The sequence below is a fragment of the Numenius arquata genome, chromosome 12 (assembly GCF_964106895.1).
Source record: "Numenius arquata chromosome 12, bNumArq3.hap1.1, whole genome shotgun sequence".
Lineage (NCBI taxonomy): Eukaryota > Metazoa > Chordata > Aves > Charadriiformes > Scolopacidae > Numenius > Numenius arquata.
In genome coordinates, this window is record NC_133587.1 from 21,916,854 (window position 1) to 21,938,637 (window position 21,784).

The 21,784-nt window shown below is 40.1% G+C and overlaps 1 protein-coding gene across 1 annotated transcript in view; it reads right to left on the reverse strand.

Annotated features, from left to right (window-relative positions):
- Nucleotides 1-13,853: 13,853 nt before the first annotated feature.
- The window catches only part of RUNDC3B (RUN domain containing 3B), a 54,413-nt gene continuing 46,482 nt past the window's right edge, over nt 13,854-21,784 (reverse strand). Inside the window, exons 9-11 of the mRNA XM_074157104.1 lie at nt 17,029-17,175; nt 16,500-16,615; nt 13,854-13,999 (exon numbers count right to left, since the gene is read on the reverse strand). Of these exons, the coding sequence (XP_074013205.1) occupies nt 13,854-13,999; nt 16,500-16,615; nt 17,029-17,175 (409 nt within the window). The remainder of the gene's footprint in view (nt 14,000-16,499; nt 16,616-17,028; nt 17,176-21,784) is intronic.

A 21,784-nucleotide genomic window follows, 5' to 3' on the forward strand; every position in this document is an offset into this window, starting at 1 on the left:
AGATTGCCACAGAGAGAATCGTTGCCAAGTGATTACTCTTCGGTTTGACTCAGCATGATGGCAGCATATATAAGCTCTATAAACTTCCACTAATATGTTCCACAAGGGTGTTTTTGGATAGCTTTCTCATATTTTTATGTATTTTAACAAATGTGGTTAATTGAAATCTTTTCTGTCCCTGATAATCTTTAACCATTTCTGAAAATAGAAATAATTTTTATCAACTTTTCATTTCTTTGTCTTTTTTCCTCTTGGTGTAGTAATTACACAGAATCACAGCATGATAGGGGTTGGAAGGGACCTCTGGAGATCATCTAGTGCAACCCCCTGCCAGAGCAGGTTCATTGCTTTCTTTCTGCAAGAAAAAAAAAATAATAAAAATTAATTTCCATACTTCCTGCTGCTTAAAAAATAGATTTTAGAAGTCCACTTTAAAGAACAAGCATAAGTCCTGCAAGGCTGTCCCCTGTGAGATGTCCCATTCATGTTACCACTTCAGTAGTAATGATTTATTCTGCTCTGATGTCTTACTATCAATGTCAAAGCCATTAATTGGTTTGTTGTTTGTTTGTTTTATTTTCTCCCTAAACATTGCTTTTAAGGATAGCCTTTTGTTAGTCTTTTAAACTTCTGGGTAGTCTGTGGAATTCATCTTCTGCTTCATATTCAGTGATCTGGCTCAGGACCTCCTCCATGTGTATCTAAGGAGGCATTGGTTTGTTAGATTCAGCACTTCATGTCCCTTGGAGTTCTCCAAGCTCATTAGCTTATACTTCATATTTCAGTTACTTTTTGGCTTAAGCTAGCTGTTAGTTCTGACTTTCAACATGGATTCTGCTGCAGGGGAATGTGCAATTTCCTAAACATGATTTTTCCCCCACAAAATCTCCAAATTTTTATAAAACAGTGTCTTACCAGGAACCTGTCAAATTCATAGTCTTTTTATTCTGTCTTTATACCGTGTGTTCTGTGATATTAGGTAAAGTAGCAAGCAAAGCTACATCAGACCTGTGGAATTCCCAACATGGATGGATTTCAACTGCGTGTACATAAGATTCTAGTACAGCATAAAGTGTTGGTACTCGAGACCCCAAGAGGTATAGGAGACTGGCTCCTTTCTGAAGGGGCAGCGGGAAGACAAGGCAGAATATGTGTGAGTCATGGAATCACGGAATCATGGAATTTTCAGAGTTGGAAGGGACCTCTAGAGATCATCTAGTCCAACTCCCCTGCCAAAGCAGGGTTGCCAAGAGCACATCACTCAGGACTGCATCCAGGCGGGTCTTGAAGATCTCCAGAGAAGGGGACTCCACACCCTCCCTGGGCAGCCTGTTCCAGGGCTCTGCCACCCTCACCGGAAAGAAGTTTCGCCTCGTATTTGAATGGAACTTCCCATGTTCCAGCTTGTGCCCGTTGTCCCTCGTCCTGTCACTGGAAACCACTGAAAAGAGTCCAGCTCCATCCTCCTTCAACCCACCCTTTAGGTACTTGTAAACATAGATAAGGTTTCCCCTCAGCCTTCTTTTCTCCAGGCTAAAGAGTCCCAGCTCTCTCAGCCTTTCCTCGTAAGGGAGATGCTCCAATCCCTTAATCATCTTAGTTGCCCTACACTGGACTCTCTCCAGTAGTTCCCTGTCTCTCTTGAACTGGGGAGCCCAGAACTGGAGGAGTATTCCAGTTGTGGCCTCACCAGTGCAGAGTAGAGGGGGAGAATGACCTCCCTCGACCTACTGGCCACACTCTTCCCTATGGAGCCCAGGATCCCATTGGCCCTCTTGGCCACAAGGGCACATTGCTGGCTCATGGAAAGTTTGCTATCCACCAGGACTCCCAGATCCTTCTCCTCAGTAGTGCTTTCCAGAGTTGCTAAAATGCTACTAGCTGCCAAACTTTAAGCCACTGAATTGAGCTGCAGGAGTCACATTTAGATCCCTACGTTTAGATCCGGATATGCGAGCTGAGTATTTAACCTCCTGTCAGCTGAGAGGCCTCAGTAGAGAGCTAAGGTGCGAGTCAGTTGCCTATGCGTAGGAATGTGTTCAGTGAGACGTGCGAGATGGAGTATGTGACTTAGCCTCTAGCTGCTGCATAGTAAGTCAGGTTGTAGAGCCTTGTGTCATATCTGTCAACTGTGTAGGTATTTTGGATACCTGGGAGATTCAGATGGTGCTAGCTGCTTCTATGTAGGCAACTGAGTCGAGCCCTCAGTCAGTATAATCAGTAGAGGCTGGTCCAGCTGACCAGCCACTGTAGTGTTCAGCATGTCTAGGCCTGTAATAATTTTAACGGCTGGAGGGGAAGCAATGAAATGATCACTAAACCTTAATTTGTTTTTCAACAACTCTAAAGTTTTAGATCTTGTCTACACACAACAAAGAAGGTAAGTACGTCATGAGTTTCACATTCTTCTTTTGAAGATTGCTATTACAGTCAGTTTATTGGAAAAGAATGAACACATGAAGAATGCTGTAATATTTTACCTGCTTTAGGCCAACATCCGATATCATATGCCTTGTGGTATATCACTTATGAAAGGTTAGCAGCAGAGCAAAATAGCGCAAGTTTTAGCACTTTCAGACAAGATGACAAAATGGTTTTTGGATGAGTTTTGTGTATCTCTAATATTTGTTGTCTGAGCAACTGTTAGTAAATTAGAAAAGATACATATGGTCACTTGCAAACCATATGGAATTTGTAGTTCTTTTTTTCCTCTGTCTGATAACATTGTAAAACAGGTCTTTTTTCCTTCTGGTAAAAAAACAGTTGTAGAAGTTCATGGTAAGGCATCTGTACATTTCCACATTTTCAAGGCATGCAGGGTGTTTCTAAATGACTTTTGTTTCATTTTAGTAACTCCTCTTGATGTTATCAAAACTCGACTGCAAGCCCAAAGCAATCCATTCTCCAAAGGTAAATAAATGTGTAGTGGAATGGAGTTTGCTTTTTTGCTGTTGTATTTAGCCGATAGTTATCATAATGCTGAGCTACAGAATGTTTTTGTTTGTTTCACAATAGCTGTATTTGTTTCTTCAGCGTTAAGTGAAGGGAAAATGAGCAACATAGCAGTATATACTGAAATTGCTAAAGAAAAAATTCGTACAGCTATTACTGAGTTGAGTTTAAAAAAAAAAAGGTTTATAAAAATATTTCATCAGAGGGCTTTTCATATATCTTACTCCAGGTGCTACTACAGGTTCTTCCATGCCATGTTGTTTTAACTTGAGTATTGTATGAATTTGCATACTGTATGAATTTAACATCCTGTATGAATAGTATGGATAAAATTAACGTAAAATTAATTAAACCTAATAATTACATCTGAAGTGACTGTCTCTGATTTTTAAAAATATTTTTCTATGGCATTGTGTATTTTGCTTAATTCACTGTTTTCTTGTACTATTTTGAGTTCCGCAGAGGGACTGTACATCAACCTGGGCAGCTATGAGGAAAATCGTCGCTAAAAATGGGATTACTGGATTATTTGCTGGTAAATCTTTTTATATCTTTCGAAAAAAACTCAGACTGGAGAGAAAGTTTTTTAATCACTAACAAGTGATTATAGATGTTAACATGCATAAATTATATAGAATTTCCATCTCTGAACACTCTCACTTATGGACTTGTTTGTATATATCAAGCAACAGACATGCCTCTACATACAGAGAGAATTTAGGTAATCTCTTCACAAGTTACTCAGATACAGCTGCCAAAGATTGACATGATTGCTTTAAAAAATAGAAGTATTGGGCTTGACAAATACGGCTGTATTGGCAATTAGAAATGGTGGGAAAAGGTTCAGTTCAGGAAATAGGTTTTTTCAAATTGAAATAATTTGTTGATTTCTTAAACTGTAATGCTTGGGTTTTTCAGAAAGAATCGGTACAAAGGAAATTCATGGATTGTATGTTTGAAAGCTACAGTATGGAGGTGTTTCTAGACTGCGAAAGTTTCTTAGATGCAGTTTTTAGTCCAGTGCTAACAATTGCCAAACTGTCAGTCTTGTTGCAGTGCCTATATATAGGAATAGCCATCCTTATTTTTGTTCTTCATCTCATACTGTTTTCTACACGCAAATGTTTTTCGTTCTTTCTGTCTCAGAAACAGAGCTTAAGCTTCAGTGGTATTTTTCTGTCTCCCTTCTTGGTCTTTGAAGAAGAAGATGCGTTATTGAGAAACCAAGAAATCGGAGTATGGAATAGATATTTTGAAGTAGAATTCACATCATAAAATAGTTATTAGCCTGTGAATACTAGGCCTGGGATAGATCCCATCTATCCTATGATGCTGTCATTTTAAGTGGACTTTGATGCAGGTTTTTACAGAGGACTGGAAGATGTGGTGATTCTATTAGTATTTGTTTGCTAGATGGGGGTAATTATGTCAAATACTGTATAATATTTGGAGCATTCAAGGTTATGCAACAACTATTCCCCAAGAATTTTTTCCTTTACATTTTCTGTCAAACTAGAAACATTATTTAAAATCTTTGTTAAGTTTTTATGTTTAAACAAATGGAGAAACACAATCTTGACAATTTAATGAATTCTGAATGAGTCAAAAGAGTTTTCAAATTTTGCTTGTGCATTATCTCATGTACTCACACCAGTGTGCACATCTTACATGACTTTCTCACCCTCAACCTGCCGAGGGACGATTGCTGCCCAGCTGTGTCCAGTTTTCAGCACATCAGTACAGAGCTTAGGATGTAGCTGGTGTGGTTTCTGTTCCTCTGAGCCATTCAGTAAGAGAGAATGTCACTGTAAAGACCCCATTTAGCCATGTAATTCCTTGATGTATTTTATTTCTTTTCTTGCACGAGTTCTCTTAAAGCCTGTCTTAGTATTTTTGATAGCTTTGACAAAGATCACTTTTCAGCCCTGAACTATGTGCAGTAGTTATTTCTACTGCTGTAAAGCGCAGTTGTATCCCTGACCATCATAAGACATCTTGGCCATTTAAACCCTGCATATTTATAGAACAGAACAGAAACCCCTGGGAATACCTTCTGGTGTCTTTTTCAGATCCTGGAAACTCTCTGAAAGCAGTGGGTCCTACCTAATGACCTAATTAGTATGACCTAATTCTTGGTACTAACTCAAAGCCTCCAGCAACGAAGCTGGCCATTTTCCTGAGAAGTTCAGCAAGAAATATTATTCCTCCTTTTCATCATTATGACTCAATTTTAAGAGGACTTCCTGGCATCAGTGAGTGATCCTAGAGGCTCCTGAGACCTCATGAAACTTAGAAGTGTCTTTTCCACTGCATAACCAAACAAAGTGCCCTGGCCAGAGCAGGGACCTTATGATCTTGCAAGTATGATGTAAGAGACAAGAAAAATGACACTCCAGCATTGGAGCAAAAATTCCTCACTGTTACCTCATCCTGAAACTAAAGATTTCTTTTCATTCTTAGGATCTTTCAGGGAACGTTCCACTTCTGTAGTGACCAAAAAGGATTGACTCCCTTCTGAGATAATCACCAGGCCTTTCAGAAATTCACAGTGGATTTAGCCAGATCCCAGAATATTCTCTTGGAGAACAACATGGAATCTTTTTTTCACGGATTTTTAGATATTTGGCAGCAGCTGTGATGGGTCCTGGTAAACCTCCGTCAGAGGTTCCTACTTGGCATGCTCTGTCAAGCAACACAGGTAGAAAAGATTGGATTTCCCAGAAATCAAAGTTGCTTTCTCATCCATTGTGTCCTAAGTAGCCATCAAATGCAGCTTGTGGTTCTAGTTGCCAATCTGGTAACTAAACTCAAAAGTATTTTGGTAGTTTAGCTCTATGCTTCTCTCCCCATCCTCATTTCCTCTCTACAAGTACCAGATACTCTTTACCCCACGTGCAGAGGAACTTCTCCAATAACTAAACTGAATGTCTCTGTACCCTGGGAGAACTTTGCGGTGAACCACTGTGGGCCCAACTAGTCTTTATGACAACCTGCAAGATGGAGCTGGAACTGAAACAAGCATTGCCATCCTAATGGGAAGGTCTTTTTGGCTGTAAAGCCTGAGGAATTCAGGTTTTAGTAGAAAATTTGCCTTTCTCTTAAGAACATTATTGAAATAAAAAAAAAATCTTCTTCACTTCTTAAAGATTTTTGTACAATTTTTGTACAAAGTGTCCAGCGTTTGGTGTTGGATATACTGTCCCTTAAGAAATGCAATATTGCAGCTCCGTAGCAAAGCAGAGCCTTAGACCAGACCATTCTCAAACTTCTGTGCCTTAGAGTAGTTAAAGCATCCTACAGCTGCTAACACCTCTTCCCTGGAGCTACAGACTTTGTCAGCCTGAAAGGTGCCTGGGAGGTGCCTGTTATTCTTCTGACAGTTGCAATTCCCTCTTTCTCTTCTGATTTCTTTCTCTTTTACATTAGAGTAGATCCCTACAACTTACTAAAGATGTCACTAAAGAATCACAGCAGATATCCCGAATTCTTGAGACACAAAGGACTCTACATCATACAATTTGTCCCTCTTCAATCTCTCAATACGTTATTTCTTCTTTCTCTGAGAGCCTACTTCAAGTGGAAATGCATGTGTTCTGAGCGGAGGGCATTTTTACAGCAGAGTTGTCTATGCCTTTTTATTTCATAGAGGAATGGGGGTGTTGGGGCCTAATTAGGTTGGGGGAGGCTGAAAGGTGTTCATTCACGGCTTCAAGAGCAGTAGTATGGTGGTGATGGAGTCATTTGAGAAAGAAGCTGGTGTGTTCCTTTAGTTCTTCTAGATGTTCATTTTTGTACCTTACAGAAAAATCTTATTTTATATCTTACCTTCCAAAATACTTGTGCTTCACTGTGGTTCATCACCATTGTCAAGTTTGTCTTTATAAACATCGGAGTGTTCAGCAAGATGTTAGCAGTCATTTCAGCCCGTATCAAATGAACTAGAGTATTTTTTCCTGGATGATGGCTTGGTATGAGATTCCTAGTTCCTCCAACCTACCTATAACTAAACTTTCTTCCACCATTAAAAGGATGGTGAATGCTTGTAAGTTTTGCTTCACACTGCTCAGTCCATGATTCACATCCGAGTAAATACGAATATGGAGGTTATTGTGTTACATTTTGGGAGGGCACAGTTATGCTGTGCTGTCATTATCAGTTAATAGAGTTCTTTGAGACGTGCCATCCACAAGTGCACTACCTACCTACCTTCTCTCCCTTTCCTGCATTGTGGCTGAGTGGGAATGAAGAGGAAACTCGGGTGGTGCTAGGCATTTCCCACTCTGTGGACCTGAGTGTGCACAAAGGCGGTCTGGGATTGCCACCACGTGTGACAGGAACTGAGAGAAAAAGAGTTTCAGCCTCACATGACAGTGAAAATGGGTATTCACAGTGTGAATATTCAAGCTGATTACACAACCATCAAGAATTCAAATCACTGGTTCATATCTTTTTGTGAAGACTACTATCATTCAGTAAACAAAAGCAAATCTTTATCTGGGGGTGAAACTTCGCCTTTGTTGAATACATGCATTCAGGTAGTTCTATCAATAATTTACTAGCCTGAGTATCACCAGACTGAAACAGTATCACTTCATAACTAAACTGTTTTTAATGTGTTTTGCTTTTGAATAACCTCCTTTCTGTGTACTGTAACCAGAGACTGCAAATTCAAGCTTGAATGTATATAACGTGCTCATAGTCACAAAATGCTCTTGGCTTCCTGCATGCTCGCCTCAGGGTGCTCATCTCCCTCAGCTTCCTTACTTCCCTGGTACCGCCTGTCCAGCTCCCCCCATGCCCTTTTCCCAGGAAAGAGGTTCCCATGTCTTTCTGTCTTCAGCAGGTCTACCTGATGGCTGAGGCTGCTGTCGTCCTGTTCTGTGGAACGGCTGGGACAATGCTCTGCTGTTGCCATGCTCAGAAGTCCTCCGTGATGCACATGAGTTGTCGCGTGACTGGCAGCCTAAGGAGGAAATGACAAGATAGTGAGATTAAAATGATACTGAGATAAAAGCCTATGGTAGTTCATACTTAAACGAACAACTGCAGGAGACAGTCCAAACCCAAGACATGTACCAATGGTGACAGCACTGCATCGCTTCCTTGGGGTTCCTCCTTTGAATGGCCCCACAGTCGGCTGAAGACTTGCAAGACTTGCATTTGCTGGAAGGTACTAAATTGCTTTACTTGCTGCACAGCCGTGACATAGCTGGGCACCAGGATCAGTGTGTTTCAGAGCACTGATGCCAGCAGAATGCATGACATGACAAAGTAGCAATATTATTACATATTTAAGTGGAACGTAGTTCATAGATTAGGATACCTCCATTTAGTTTGTGACACGCGAGTAACGGAGCATAGAGACATTCTGTCCATCAGCCGCTCCCTCAGGTAGGTGAGATGACTTGGGGGCATTCTGCCTGGCTTCCTGCTGCTGCTCCCAAGGGACACAAGTTTTCCGTAGGTTATAGCCATCCGCACTAGCACCATACAAATGTCTTTGCACTTCAAGTGGAAGTCGATGGCTGTGTGTGGACAAGTAGATTCAGCCTTATTTTCCTCCCTCTAAGTAAGCTGAATCGCTTTCTAAACTCTGCTGATGAGATCACAGTTAATTCTAATGGGAGACTTTTAACACCTAAATTCTATCGTTTACACAGGTTACCAGGATCCTCCTGTGTCAGTGAAGGTGCTGTAGGTCTCAGGAGACAGCGGCAGGGGAATCGCGCTTTTTACTTACCAGTTGGCTTGAAGGGCTGAGGGCAGACACCTATGGCAGAGGGCACAGCCCAGCACTGTACTCAAGCCCTTTCCTCCCTAACTTTATCCATTTCAGGATTCAGGGCTTCCTGAATCTCTTGTCGTCCCACCTGAGAGGTCACGAGCCTCTGCTTGTCCCACAGGAGCAGCAAGTTTGCGCTGACCCTTCGGGGAGGGCAGAGTGTCTGCGCCCAGGGCCGCCTCGTCTGTGCTGGAGCAAAGTAGCCCTGCAGGTCAGGTTAAGGTGCTCCGCTTCTCTGGAGACACGGACGGGACAGAGGCAGGGTGGACTCAGGGCAGGCAGGTCACACAGCATGGCAGAGGTGAGCACATAAGGTTATTACAGTGGTAATATCGACAGCCAGTAATTTCACTGTTTCAAGGAACACAGACAGGTAGAATCCCAGTTCTAGGCTGATCCCTGGGATATATTGAGAGCACTTCCATCTGAGGACAAACGGTAGTGAAAGCTTTCCTTTCTCTCCTGGGCAGGTATCATTCCACGGCTGTTTAAAGTTCCTCCTGCTTGTGCCATAACGATCAGCACGCATGAATATGGAAAGTCTTTCTTTCCTCATTTAAATGAAAAAAACGAACCAACATCCTTAATTCTCCTTCACTCAATTGTGTGAAGTCAAAATATATTGTGCCAAATTTGAATCTGTCAAGGCATTTTCTGGAATTACCACTGAATTTCTGCCATTACAGTTGGTAACTAAATACAACTTTATTTTTAACGGTTTCATAAAGGATAAAAATTGCTTGTTCTTTTTTCTGAAGACTAAGAAAATACGTGTGACCCTTAAACTGTCATTGAAGATTTTGTGACTTCTTTTGCAGCTAGAGAGACAAAAAGAAAAGAAAGAAGTTGGGGGGCAATGGGGAGGTGCTCTGACTGTTCTTCAGTGATGAGTAAAAGGCGAAAAAATTCAGGCTGCACAAAGCAATGAAGAATAACTTCCACTGTGCTAACTTGCAGCCTGACTAAAGATTTTTGTTGGGTATTTAAAATGACGTTTGGAAGAGTTTTGGGCTTCCAATACTATATGATTATTCCTCCCTAAGGAGGCTGATACAGAATGAATTCAATAGATGTTTATTTATTCTTGCTTAATGCGTGTTTAATTTTGTGCATGTTTGTTATTTTCAGCTCTATATTTTCACTGAATTTCACTGAATTTTTTTAGAGTTGGAAGGGACCATATAGATCATCTAGTCCAACTCCCCTGCAGAAGCAGGATTGCTTAGAGAATGCTACTCAGGACTGCATCCAGGCGGGTCTTGAAAATCTCCAAAGAAGGGGATTCCACAACCTCCCTGGGCAGCCTGTTCCAGGGCTCTGGCACCCTCACCGTGAAGAAATTCTTTCTCCTATTCGAGTGGAACCTCCTATGTTCCAACTTGTGCCCGTTGCCCCTTGTCCTGTCACTGGGAACCACTGAAAAGAGTCTGGCTCCCTCCTCCTTCAACCCACCCTTGAGATACTTATAGGCATTGATAAGGTCTCCCCTCAGCCTTCTCTTCTCCAGGCTAAAGAGCCCCAGCTCTCTCAGCCTTTCTTCATAAGGGAGATGCTCCAATCCCTTAATCATCTTTGTTGCCCTACGCTGGACTCTCTCCAGTAGTTCCCTGTCTCTCTTGAACTGGGGAGCCCAGAAGTGGACGCAGTATTCCAGTTGTGGCCTCACCAGTGCAGAGTAGAGGGGGAGAATGACTTCCCTCGACCTACTAGCCACACTCTTCCCTATGCAGCCCAGGATTCCATTGGCCTTCCTGGCCACAAGAGCACATTGCTTGCTCATTGTCATTTTGTGTAAGTGCATGCTATAAAATAGCCTTTGGCTTCTTCTCAGGTTTAAAATGAAAAATGCTTTAGGTCAAACTGGAAAAAAACCTACCTTTTGCTCATTAGAAACTCAGAGACATAGTAATACACTGATAGTTTAGTTTAAGGTAATATCTTAAGAAATTAAAACACAGCCAGGCACTGAAGACAACTGCCCGTATGGATGTTCTGGAGGAACGCTCCCTGGCATGTTTGGGGGCACAAGCTGTCACCGTCGCCAAGCTCCAAGGCAGGGCCAGGCTCCCTGACGGGGAGCCTTCCCCACACACGGTTTGTTTTGGAGCACCTGGTTTTGAAGGCCAGGTCCTGGTGGCATAAGCACAGGCGGTTCCGTGCCAGTGACTCTGAGATGTATCCATCTGGAGGCAGAAGTACATTTATTTTACTCCTATAGATGCAAAATTGTCTGTGTTGTGGACAGTTGCAGCATCTCCCTTGCCCGAAGGCACTTGACTTACTCAAGCAGAGCTTTCTCTGTATGGGTTGGGGTTTTTTTTATTTATTTAAATTATTTTTTAACTACCCTCACTATATCCCTTCATGTGTTTTCAGTGAAGTGGTTGAATTTTATTTTTTTGCGTATTTTAACAAGGGGTGTGCTGGTACAAAAGCAACTCAGTAGTCGGGTCATTAAGACACCAGCTTTCAGTCATTCTTTACCCAAGAAGTGGACTCTGGTCCTACCCTACTATGAAGGAGGAGGAGATATTTGACACTGTTCCCCCCTTGTGATTTTCAAAGTAATTAATTTTACGCTACAACTTCAAAATAAGGCCTAAGAGAAAGAAAGCAGTAACAGATTCTGGACCACGTTGAGTGAAACACAGCAATAAAACCACAGTCTCCCTGTTTTGCAAGAAAAGGATTCGCTCTAAGCTTGGTAATACTGTAATTTGCCGGATGGTCTTATTTTATCCTGTATGATTAAAACAGAGCCAAAACCTAGCAATTAGTGATGATACAAAATGTTTAATTTACATGCAACATTTATGGAATGTCAAGGCAACAAAACATACAGTTTGGGCATTTTTTAAATTTTTTTTTTTTTTTTTTTGAAAAATGATTAACGTTTTAAACGGAGAAACACACATGTAACCGATCTCCCATGCACAAAGTGACACCCAGAAACTCAGGGTGGTGTCAGACCACATAAAAGACTTCAGTTGAATGACACATGAATTTCACACCAGTAGCTCCAAGAAACGAGCCATCAACGAACATGACTGAAGATCATGATTATACCCCCCTCCAAAAAACTGACGTAACGGGAGAAGTGTTTAACAGCAAACAAGACCAATTAAATCACTGTACCTTGATGGAGAATGTTAACTTTTGGAACTCGGATTCCCTCATTGTATTTGTAGTAAAAATGCATCTCGGGTTTACAAATCAGTATTTAATAACGTTCCTCAACTGCCAGGAGAGAACAGGTGCTCAATGCCGTAACAAAAACCCCGGTTACATGAAGTAATGGACATGCTGACGGTGTACGAAAGGATTTAATGGTCAGAGTTTATTACAGAGAAATTAACTGGGTGGGTACATAAGGGCTTGAAAGACAAGGTCTGGTGGATTTTGCTAAGCTGCTTTAAAAATCTGCATTCCGACGGCATCAGCAGCTGTTTTCCCGGCTGTGGATGCAGTAACCTCCAGCAGCATGGACTGAGGAGACGCATCTTGAACCTCCTCCAGCTAAATCCAGCAGCGTGTTGCGTTCCGGAGCTGTGTAGCCTCACACTTACGAAGGCTAAACATTTCCTGTAGTTTTCAGTAAAGGTAAGAATGAATCCTGCCTTTCTTTCAAGCCCACCCTAAGATGACCAGGTAACAGTAGTAGTGCCCAGGTACCGTCACAAGAGGTAAATCAACTCAAACCATACGGAGTGTAGTGACATACTGTAAACATCTAAGAGTAAGCAATAATTAAAAATCTGTCTTGTATTGCAGCTACTTATGTAAACAATTTATGAAACTTCTTTGGCACAAAAAAGCATTTTCCCTAGCACTTATAAATACAATGTACTTACATGCATTTAAGTTTTGTTTAAAAAGTTACTAATCGTACTGATAAGCGTTACCTTGATTAGCAAAATTCATAGATAAAGGATCCAGTGTATCTTACAAAGAATTAAGAATATAGTTTGCAATCCAAAAACTAATTTGCAAACTTTGAAACTGTAGGGTAATCTGGAAAGTTAGTTTCATTTTAAAAAAGTCTCTTTTTTTTTTTTATTGGTAATTTAAATCAATGGCAAGTAATTTGAGAAAACTGACTTAAATAAGTTCTTCTGTATTACCTAATTAAGAAAAATACCTATTGCACTACTACAGGAATGAGAAAAATCTTTAACATGAGAATCTTGTCGTTACATTGTCTTTGTTTCCCCTTTTTCACTCTCCTTGGGATCTTGCCAGTAAACACAGAGTCCAAGTTTCCCAAGGCGCTAACCCCACCATCCTTAGTCCTCATCTTTCCAGCAAGGCCAATAAACCAAGAAATTTCTCATATAATGTTTGTTGCTGCTTTTATAATCTCGTGTATCTGTAACTCAGGTGACTCAAAAGCATTGAGTTTCCTCAACATTTACAAATTGCTAAGTATGCTTGATTTAATGATGAACTTACATTTGTTATTCACATGCAACTTCAAGAATTAGTGAGAGTGTTTCAGTGTGATTCTCCAGCGCGATCCAGACATGTCCTAAGTGCCATGGTACTAACAGGAATGTCAAAATCTAACATTGAGTCAACTTGAGAAGAGCTGTTGATAGGTTAAATATGCTCTTTGAGGTCCTACATACACAGATGAAAAGCTGGATTTTTAGGTAAAATATTTGCCTACAAAGACTGGTGGTAAGGATTCCCTGCCTGTTCTGCAAGAGTTGATTGACAGATATTTAAAGCGCTGCAGAGAAGCACCGTGGCTAGAGTAGGGCCAGGCACTGCAAGAAGAAACAAATGACAGTTTGACAGTCATGACAGTTAAGTAGGGAACTGATTTCCAACTGCTTAGTTTTAAAAATCAGTCATAAGCATCAGATTATATGTCCTGTACCTGACCAAGAGCTTTAAATAATTCAAGGCTAAAACAGAAAATCTGAGAAGTCTTCTGGGGGAAAAAAAAAAAAAGTTTGAATGAAAACTGAGAGAATTTGTGAATGAAACAGGGAACCATGAAAAGAAAAAATAAACCAGCTTATTTTTAAACTCAGAACTAGCAGTCTTCATTGCAAGTCATTTTATGGAACATAAACCAAATGCATACAACACGAAGCTCTTCTTTCTTGTGTGTATCTCAAGACGGCGTTAAGCCTGGACTTGTCATCTCTGTTGTGGGACTTGCAAGATATTCACTTGATTTCAGACTCGTGAGAGACTTGTAGCTTGCTACTGATGTAAGAGAGCCACAAAGACCGAGCAGCGACGGAGTGTCTTCCTTCCCTGGGAAGAAAAACACGAATTAAGCTAAAAATTTTTACAGCACAAGATGACCACAAAAAAACTGAGGGAATAGAAAAAACTGTTTCACCTGCGCTATGATGAATGACATAGTACTGCTTCAGCACACGCGTACTTCACCACTGCAAGTAGGAAGACACGTAATTTATGCCGTAGCTTCCCTGCCCGGGTGGGAAAGAGGTCCCTACCCCTGCGTTGGAGGCTGGGCTGGAGGCAGTCTGCAGGGGGAGGCTCAGAGGCTCCACTCGCCACACAGCAAACTGAGGTCATCAATTCCAGCACTGGTTTTAGGGGAGTACATTCCATACACACAGAAGTGACGTTACTCGTACGTTAGTACCAGAGATCTAATTTTAAAACTCTCAGAAAGGAGTAGAATTAACTGGAATCAGGATGTATTTCTTTAAACTTTTTTTTTTTTTTTAATCCTTGGTCATTTGAAGCACATTAGGCTCTGAGCACTGGAAATGAGCCCTCCAGTGCAGGAGTGGCAGTGCAAGCGCCCTGCCATCCAAACACACCTGACAGGTAACAGGAAACATACCTATAGGGATAAGACTGCATTGGACAACTGATCTGTTTATTTTATCTCTTCCCTTCTCAGAATATCTGTTCAAGTTATTTTGTGCCAACTCTGCTAATAAATTACATTATAACAAATCTCAGCTACCAGCATCTCCCTATTTCATCCTCCTGGCTCACCTGCAGAATAGAAAAGATGCCGTAAACTAGAGACTAACATGAACTTTAAAAGGTCACAGGCACAAGATTTTATTGATAAGCCAGTCTACCAGATTTTTTAAAAAAAAACAAAAAAGCCACATCTATAAAGTTAGCATTTCTTAAAATCCTGTCTCCTGTTCCTGACAGAAAAGTTTTATTCTTGTTAGGAGGATGTAAGAAAAAAACCAAACCACCCAAACTGTGCCCTGCACAACAATTCATTATGGAAAAAAAATAAATAGGTGACACGTAGTTCTCTTGCATCATTTATGGTTCTTATCAGCAGTTCCCAGAAGGTTTTAGGCCTCCCCTCTACTGAGCTTTTTTTTAAGTGACTGAGTAGCTTTTCCTAAAGAATGAACTAGATTATGAATGAGAGAGAGAAGAGAATGAACTCTTTTTAAAAGTCTTCACTTTCAGAAAAATCTTTATTCCCATAATAACTCCCCTTTAAAGCCCACATTCAATTTGAGGACATCCAGTAAAGCAGAGGGCAGTGTAACACTGTTCAGGCACAGCCCTTGGTTTCAACAAGTGTGAACTAGAAATCTGACCACATGAGATGAGTGGGCATAATAGTAACGTGAAATTTTACTGCTTTCAATCTTTTAATTAAAACTGCCATACAGAGAGTTAGACCAGAGGTATTTTAACAGCAGAGTCACATGCCATGTCTTACAAAATTATATCGAAGCTTTGCTCCTGATGAACCTCAGTAATTTAGAAGGGAGATGTTATGTTACTTTTAAAGAGAGAGCATTGAAATCAAAACCTAAACTATTACTGTCAGTGGTTTTGCCACACTTTAATTTACAAAAGATAAAGCATAAATTCAAACAATTAATATTGAGAAAACCCAGTTGAAAGTAGATCTGCACAGACTCACTTCATAACAGCCACGCTGATTCTATTTCACTTCCTCCAAGCTAACTTGAAATAATTTAGATTTTAAGACTGTTTACAGTTTTAAAAGAAGTTCTAAATTTCACAGTCTTGATATTTTAAAAACAAGACATTTTAAAGTTATGAACTACTAAGGCTCTGTATTGTCAAGTCTATTTAAAGTTAACATTTGATGAAATACACAAAGGAATTTTTGTAGCAATTTATGTTGGATACCCAAAAATACTACTATTTCAGAAGTCTTCCAGCATTTTTCTGCTTTTCACAATTGCCCACAAGATGGAGCAGCTAAACTTTGCTGAGTGTACAGATTTTGAAGGGGGTGTGTACATTACATGTATATACTGGCACGGCTCATGTCACGTTGCTCTCTCTAGTAACAGAAATGCTGTCAGGCTGCAGCTCCACAGATAAACGTTGAAAGCAAGATGTAAGAATGACAGTGGTAGTTGCAAATCCAGTGCTTTTAATCTTTCGTTTAAGAAACAAAAAAGGAAACTTAAAGAACTCAAAAGATTTGAGTCAGTTATAGCAGAAAGATGACAGAAGATCCTCCTTGTAGCTGAGCTGTCTCTGGTTCTATGACGGACAAGGAAGATAAGCAACATATTTGAAGCTTAAATTTGAAGCTTTAAATACAGCATGAAGTCTGACAATTACTGGGGGGTGGGCATCTTCATAAATCCAAACTTATTTGAAGTATAGTCATTAGGGAAACTGAAAATAAATTGCGTAACAATGAAAAAATATGCTGTTCAATGCATATTGTGTTTACACTGAAAATTCATTTCATAGGGACTGAAGATCAGAGCTAGGAAGAATAAAATAAAATGAAGCCACTAGACTGGCTCTGTACCTTCATTTAACAAGTTCATTCCATCCTGCTTCCCATCCTGGGAGTGACCTGGATCCAGAGAGGATTGAGAAAGACTAACTTCTGCTGAAAGTTGGTCCAGACTTTGAAAACTTTTCCTGCAAAACAAGTAATATTTAATAGTAACACATTTAAATATCTAACTAGGTATTTTCAATTTGCCTTAAAAAATTTCTAAAAAAACAAAACAAAACAAAGCCCTAGGCAGTTTACCTTTCTTCTCTTAAACACACTCCTTTTTTTTGTTTGTTTCCTAAAACACTGTTTTTTCCTAAAGCAATTATTTCCTTTTTTTTTTTTCCTCTCTTCCCCCCCCCAAATCAATCCAAAGGATGAAAATTTTTATAGTGAGAGAAACCGGTTTGGTTTTTTTTGTTTTTTTTTTGCTGCCAGCTGATGCTTGTACATTGTAACGGGCAATTCCAATAGGATACATTTCAGAGTATCCTAAGGGAAATGTGTAATTTTGAGTTTCCCTGTTCCTCTAAAGGTGAATCAATATTCAGCTTACTCATCCCATTGTTGATTGTGCTTTCTGTAGAGCAGAGTGTCCAAGGCAACAGCATTGACATCCAGAGCTCCTGGGGAAGGCCACTGATTGGTGAGGTGAGTAGTTAATTCTTGTCTTGATCTCAAGTCATTATTCTTTAGCACAGTCCTGTGAATACAAAAAGCAGTGAATCTCAGTCTATTAAATGCAATTCCTCAAGGTACAGAAAGAAAACCAGGACAAATAAATAGTCCTGACCAAGTCAATGTTTCGAGTCACCAACAGATTGCAATTTTCATAATGCAGGGTAAACTGTTCATTTTTTTTTTCCAGGGGAAGCAACTTAGGAATGTATTGAGATGTATTTAGGAACGGGAAAAAGTTGAAATTAGAATCTTTCTGCAAAAGCAATAAAAAAGCAACTGCTTTCTAAAGATTCTTTCTGGCAGCATGATGGCAATTAACAGGCCAACTATTTTGCAAACCAGCTATGGGGAATCTGAAGTCCCTCCCCCCTCTTTCTCCCCTCCCGCAAATACCTTTTTCAGTTTGAGCACACACAACACTTCCCCCAGTACTTTTTGCAGAATGAACTAAAACCCAGATATGTTAATTCCATTATATACTTCCAGGCAAAATACAACACATAGTTATTCCGTTTTCTACTACCTTACGGTTTCTAGTAATTTATGTTTTTAAATTACAGAAAATGTGTTAACTGAAGGATGATTCAAGGATTGGAGCATCTCCCTTATGAAGAAAGGCTGAGAGAGCTGGGACTCTTTAGTCTGGAGAAGAGAAGGCTGAGGGGAAACCTTATCAATGCCTATAAGTATCTCAAGGGTGGGATGAAGGAGGAGGGAGCCAGACTCTTTTCAGTGGTTTCCAGTGACAGGACGAAGGGCAACGGGCACAAGTTGGAACATAGGAGGTTCCACTCAAATATGAGAAGAAACTTCTTTATGGCGAGGGTGCCAGAGCCCTGGAACAGGCTGCCCAGGGAGGGTGTGGAGTCCCCTTCTTTGGAGATTTTCAAGACCCACCTGGATGCCGTCCTGAGTAACATGCTCTGACATGCTCTGGGCAATCCTGCTTTGGCAGGGGAGTTGGACTAGATGATCTATATGGTCCCTTCCAACTCTAAAAAAATTCAGTGAAATTCAGTGAATCCCTCACAGGTTCAGTTTTGCCTCATATTCCCATGAAGCAGACCAGTTTTCTAAAATTCTGGAAATGAGGAAGTTAATATGCCAATATTGGAAAACATCTGCCGAAAGTCATACAGAAATAAGGGAAGTCCATGGTTCTTCAGGCTCCAAGACAAGATCAGCCTTTTTCCAACAAGGCAACCTCCAACCTACCCTGATACTGCTGCAGAGTAACTCCAGAAACAGAGGTAATACTGCTTGTTAACCCATAAATCCTCCAATCCACGAAATACTAGGCACTAGTAAATTGCTCCTTTACAACAAGTTTGACTGTCTCTGGCCTGAAGCAAGTAGCTAGTGTTACGTATCTCCACGCCAAGTTTACTCAGGAGCTCAAAGCCAAACGCCAGGTTGTTATCTGAAATGCCAAACCGCATAGCAAATTAAATAATTGTTCATGGTACACATACATCAATGTGAATTCACAAATAACATGCTCAAGAGGTCTATTTTTACAATGCAGTTTTTATTCTGGTGGTATCTGAACTGTTTAGACAAGAACCTCACTATGGACCCATAACACCACCCAAAGAGCCAAAATTCCCACAAAACGAGGTAAGACAATAGCAAGCAGAGTAAGGAATTTTCATAGCTGAGTTTGAGAGGAGACAGATGCACAGCAATTTTGCAAGAGGTGGTGGTGAAGCACCACAGTGAACAAAACTATTCCCAAGAAGCTTTTCTCAACATGACGAATTTCCCCAGCATTCATGCAAGTGAACAATCAGCTTTTCTACCCGGGCATCTCCCCCCCCCCCGCCCTCCTCTCTAAGGGTTCTGTAGGAATAACCACTTTGATAACCCAAAGCTCTCAAGACTTTCAAGTATCTTGAAAGTATCAATTCAAGTACTGCATACTTCCCCATGCAATTCCCCATGTCCCATGGGGTACACGGAGCATTAAACAAGTCTGTTAAAGGCTTGTTGATTTAAGGAAACACTGACCTAGCAAGTTCTCGTAAGGTTTGCCAGTTACGCCACACCACCACCTTACACAGAAGGACTTCTTCTGTGCTTTCATAGAAGTTTAGTAACAGGACACAGTTTGTATTAGCAGCCATGCACGCGGTGACTAAATGCAAAATCATACACATAGAACATATACGGGTAAATTCCCGCTTGGATGTTATCACCACGCAACTCAGCAGCGGTGTTAAGCTATTATTAACTAAACATGCTGAGCAAAGATGACAAAACCACACATCCACAGGCAAGTTGCTAATAGCGGAATTCTGGCATTTTATGTAGGTTTCTATATTGAGGCTTTTCCCACAAATCTTTACACTACAGTAACCTGAAATTTCACCCTCTGTGTGGATAAAGAAATTCTGAAACAAAACCCAACTAAGCTGCTCCAGGGATTTCAGCATAACAACATTTAAAGGCAGTTCTAGCAGATCAGTACTTTAACCACTTCACCGTGCCCAGGAAAAAAAACCAAACCAGGCATCAAGTAGGATACAGAAGTAACTATTCCCCTCTTAAAACTACTATGCTTTTATTTTGAATCTTTAAAAATATGTAAAAATAATTTGGAATGTATAAAATCAGTCCAAACACAGTATTCAGTATATATAAAATAGTCGTATAGGTAATAGGAAGTAAGAGAAAATATTCACAGCAGGTGCTGGTAGCTACCACCTATTTTTTTCAGCCTTGTAGATTATTTAGCTCTTTGCTCTCTTGCAGCCATTTTGGAAGCATCATGAGATTCCACTGAAGCAGAGACTTCTCCCAAGCACTGCTTGCAAACAGCAATTCTCTCAAGATAAACAAAGGCAGTATCAAGTCACACATATTTAACCAGACTTATTTTAAGAGTCAAAGTACTAAACTGCACAGAATTGTGGAATCATTTAGGTTGGAAAAGACCCTTAAGATCAAGTCCAACTGCAAACCTCACACTGCCAAGTCCACCACTAAACCATGTCCCCAAGCCCCGTGTCTACACAGCATGCATCATCCTGAAACTCTTAATCACCGTGAGGCAAAACCCAACCCTGCTACAAATATTTAAAACCAGGAAGAGGAAAAGAAGTGGAAACAAAAGCCTTTACTATAGAAAAGAGTTAAAAAGGGAAGGAAAAAGGATCAAGTTTTAGTGAAAAAAGCACACAAATTTCAAAACACTCAATGTGAAAAAAATGCTGCACAAGATTATTGAGTGCTGTCCTACTCTTGAGAGACAAGAGGAGTTCTTTCTAGAAGTTAAGAGCTCTCAAAAGACAACAATTTATTTTATCCAAGGCAGATCCAATTTCCACAGTAGCACTTTTGTTCCTCAGAATTCAAACACTGTACCTTGTGTTGGCCAATTCCAGGCTGCGATACTGCGGGGTCTGAGGCAGGACTTCTCTTAAAGATCACAATGAGTGCAATGAAGATTATGAACTTTCCTCTATATGTTTACTGTCAGGTTGTTTAACCAAAGGAAGAATATAGCTATTAAAACCTATTTATCTGCTGCTACAGCAAAATAAGTTTGGCATATAAAAGCTTTCGGAGGAAAAATTAGAATAAAGTCTTCATAGAGCAAAAATATGAAATGAAGACTTGGTAGAGAGGGACAAATGGCAAATAGGGATGTTTGTGACATTTACAAGTTTCACAAAATATTAAAGAGTAAAATGTAAATTTAGCATTTTCTGTTATTTACACACACACAAAAAAAGGAACTACTGAACTCTTTGGGCCTTGGGTAGGAAAAATTTGAAAGGCATTACCAAAAGTTCACATAAAAATAATGTAATGTAATATATAAGCTTCTATATAAAATGCCGGTCTCTAGTAAAACATACAGAATTGGAATGACCTGTGTACAAACAGATTTTATTCTATTGCTTCCATTCCCGAGAATGAACCACTGGCGAGAAAACACAAACTGAAAACCAGAATGACCGGAATGCCCGTAGACCAAGACTCAATGCCTAGATTTTACGAAGGGTATTACCTCATAACTTATATGGAACCAAATCCACAATACATCATAAGAATAACACTGAAGATCACAAGTATGCAGTTCTGTTTTTAAATAAAATTCCAGAAAATATTGTTCTATTGATTTTGTAGCAGTGATGATTTAAGGATGATGCAAGATAAGGTTTGTATGCAAGATATGTTAAGCCATTTAATGCAGGAGTAAAAGCAAGACATTCCCAAAGGGAAGAGGAAAAGTAAGAGAGACTAAAGGGTTTACTATAGGTAGAAGTTAAAAAAGAAGGAAATACGATCAAGTTTGAGTGAAAACAAGCAAACTAGCATAAACAACAAGCTGTTAACTACTTTTCTTCAGACTGGAAATAGAAAACTTGAAAGCCAAAAAGAAGGTAATGTAAATGTAATTCTAAATGTAATAATCTCAGGAAGGTAGTTGGTACATGGAGAATATAGTGGATCTTAATAAGAGATTGTATGATTAATTTTTGAATGAAAGAAGGGCAGCGTGTGAGATAGGGCTGAACAGGGTATCCTGGGCTAACACAGCGAGACTGCGGAGTGCAGGAAGTTTTGTGTGGAGTAAGGAGAATATATAGGAATTTATTATGAGAGCAGAGGGGTTAAACTGATTT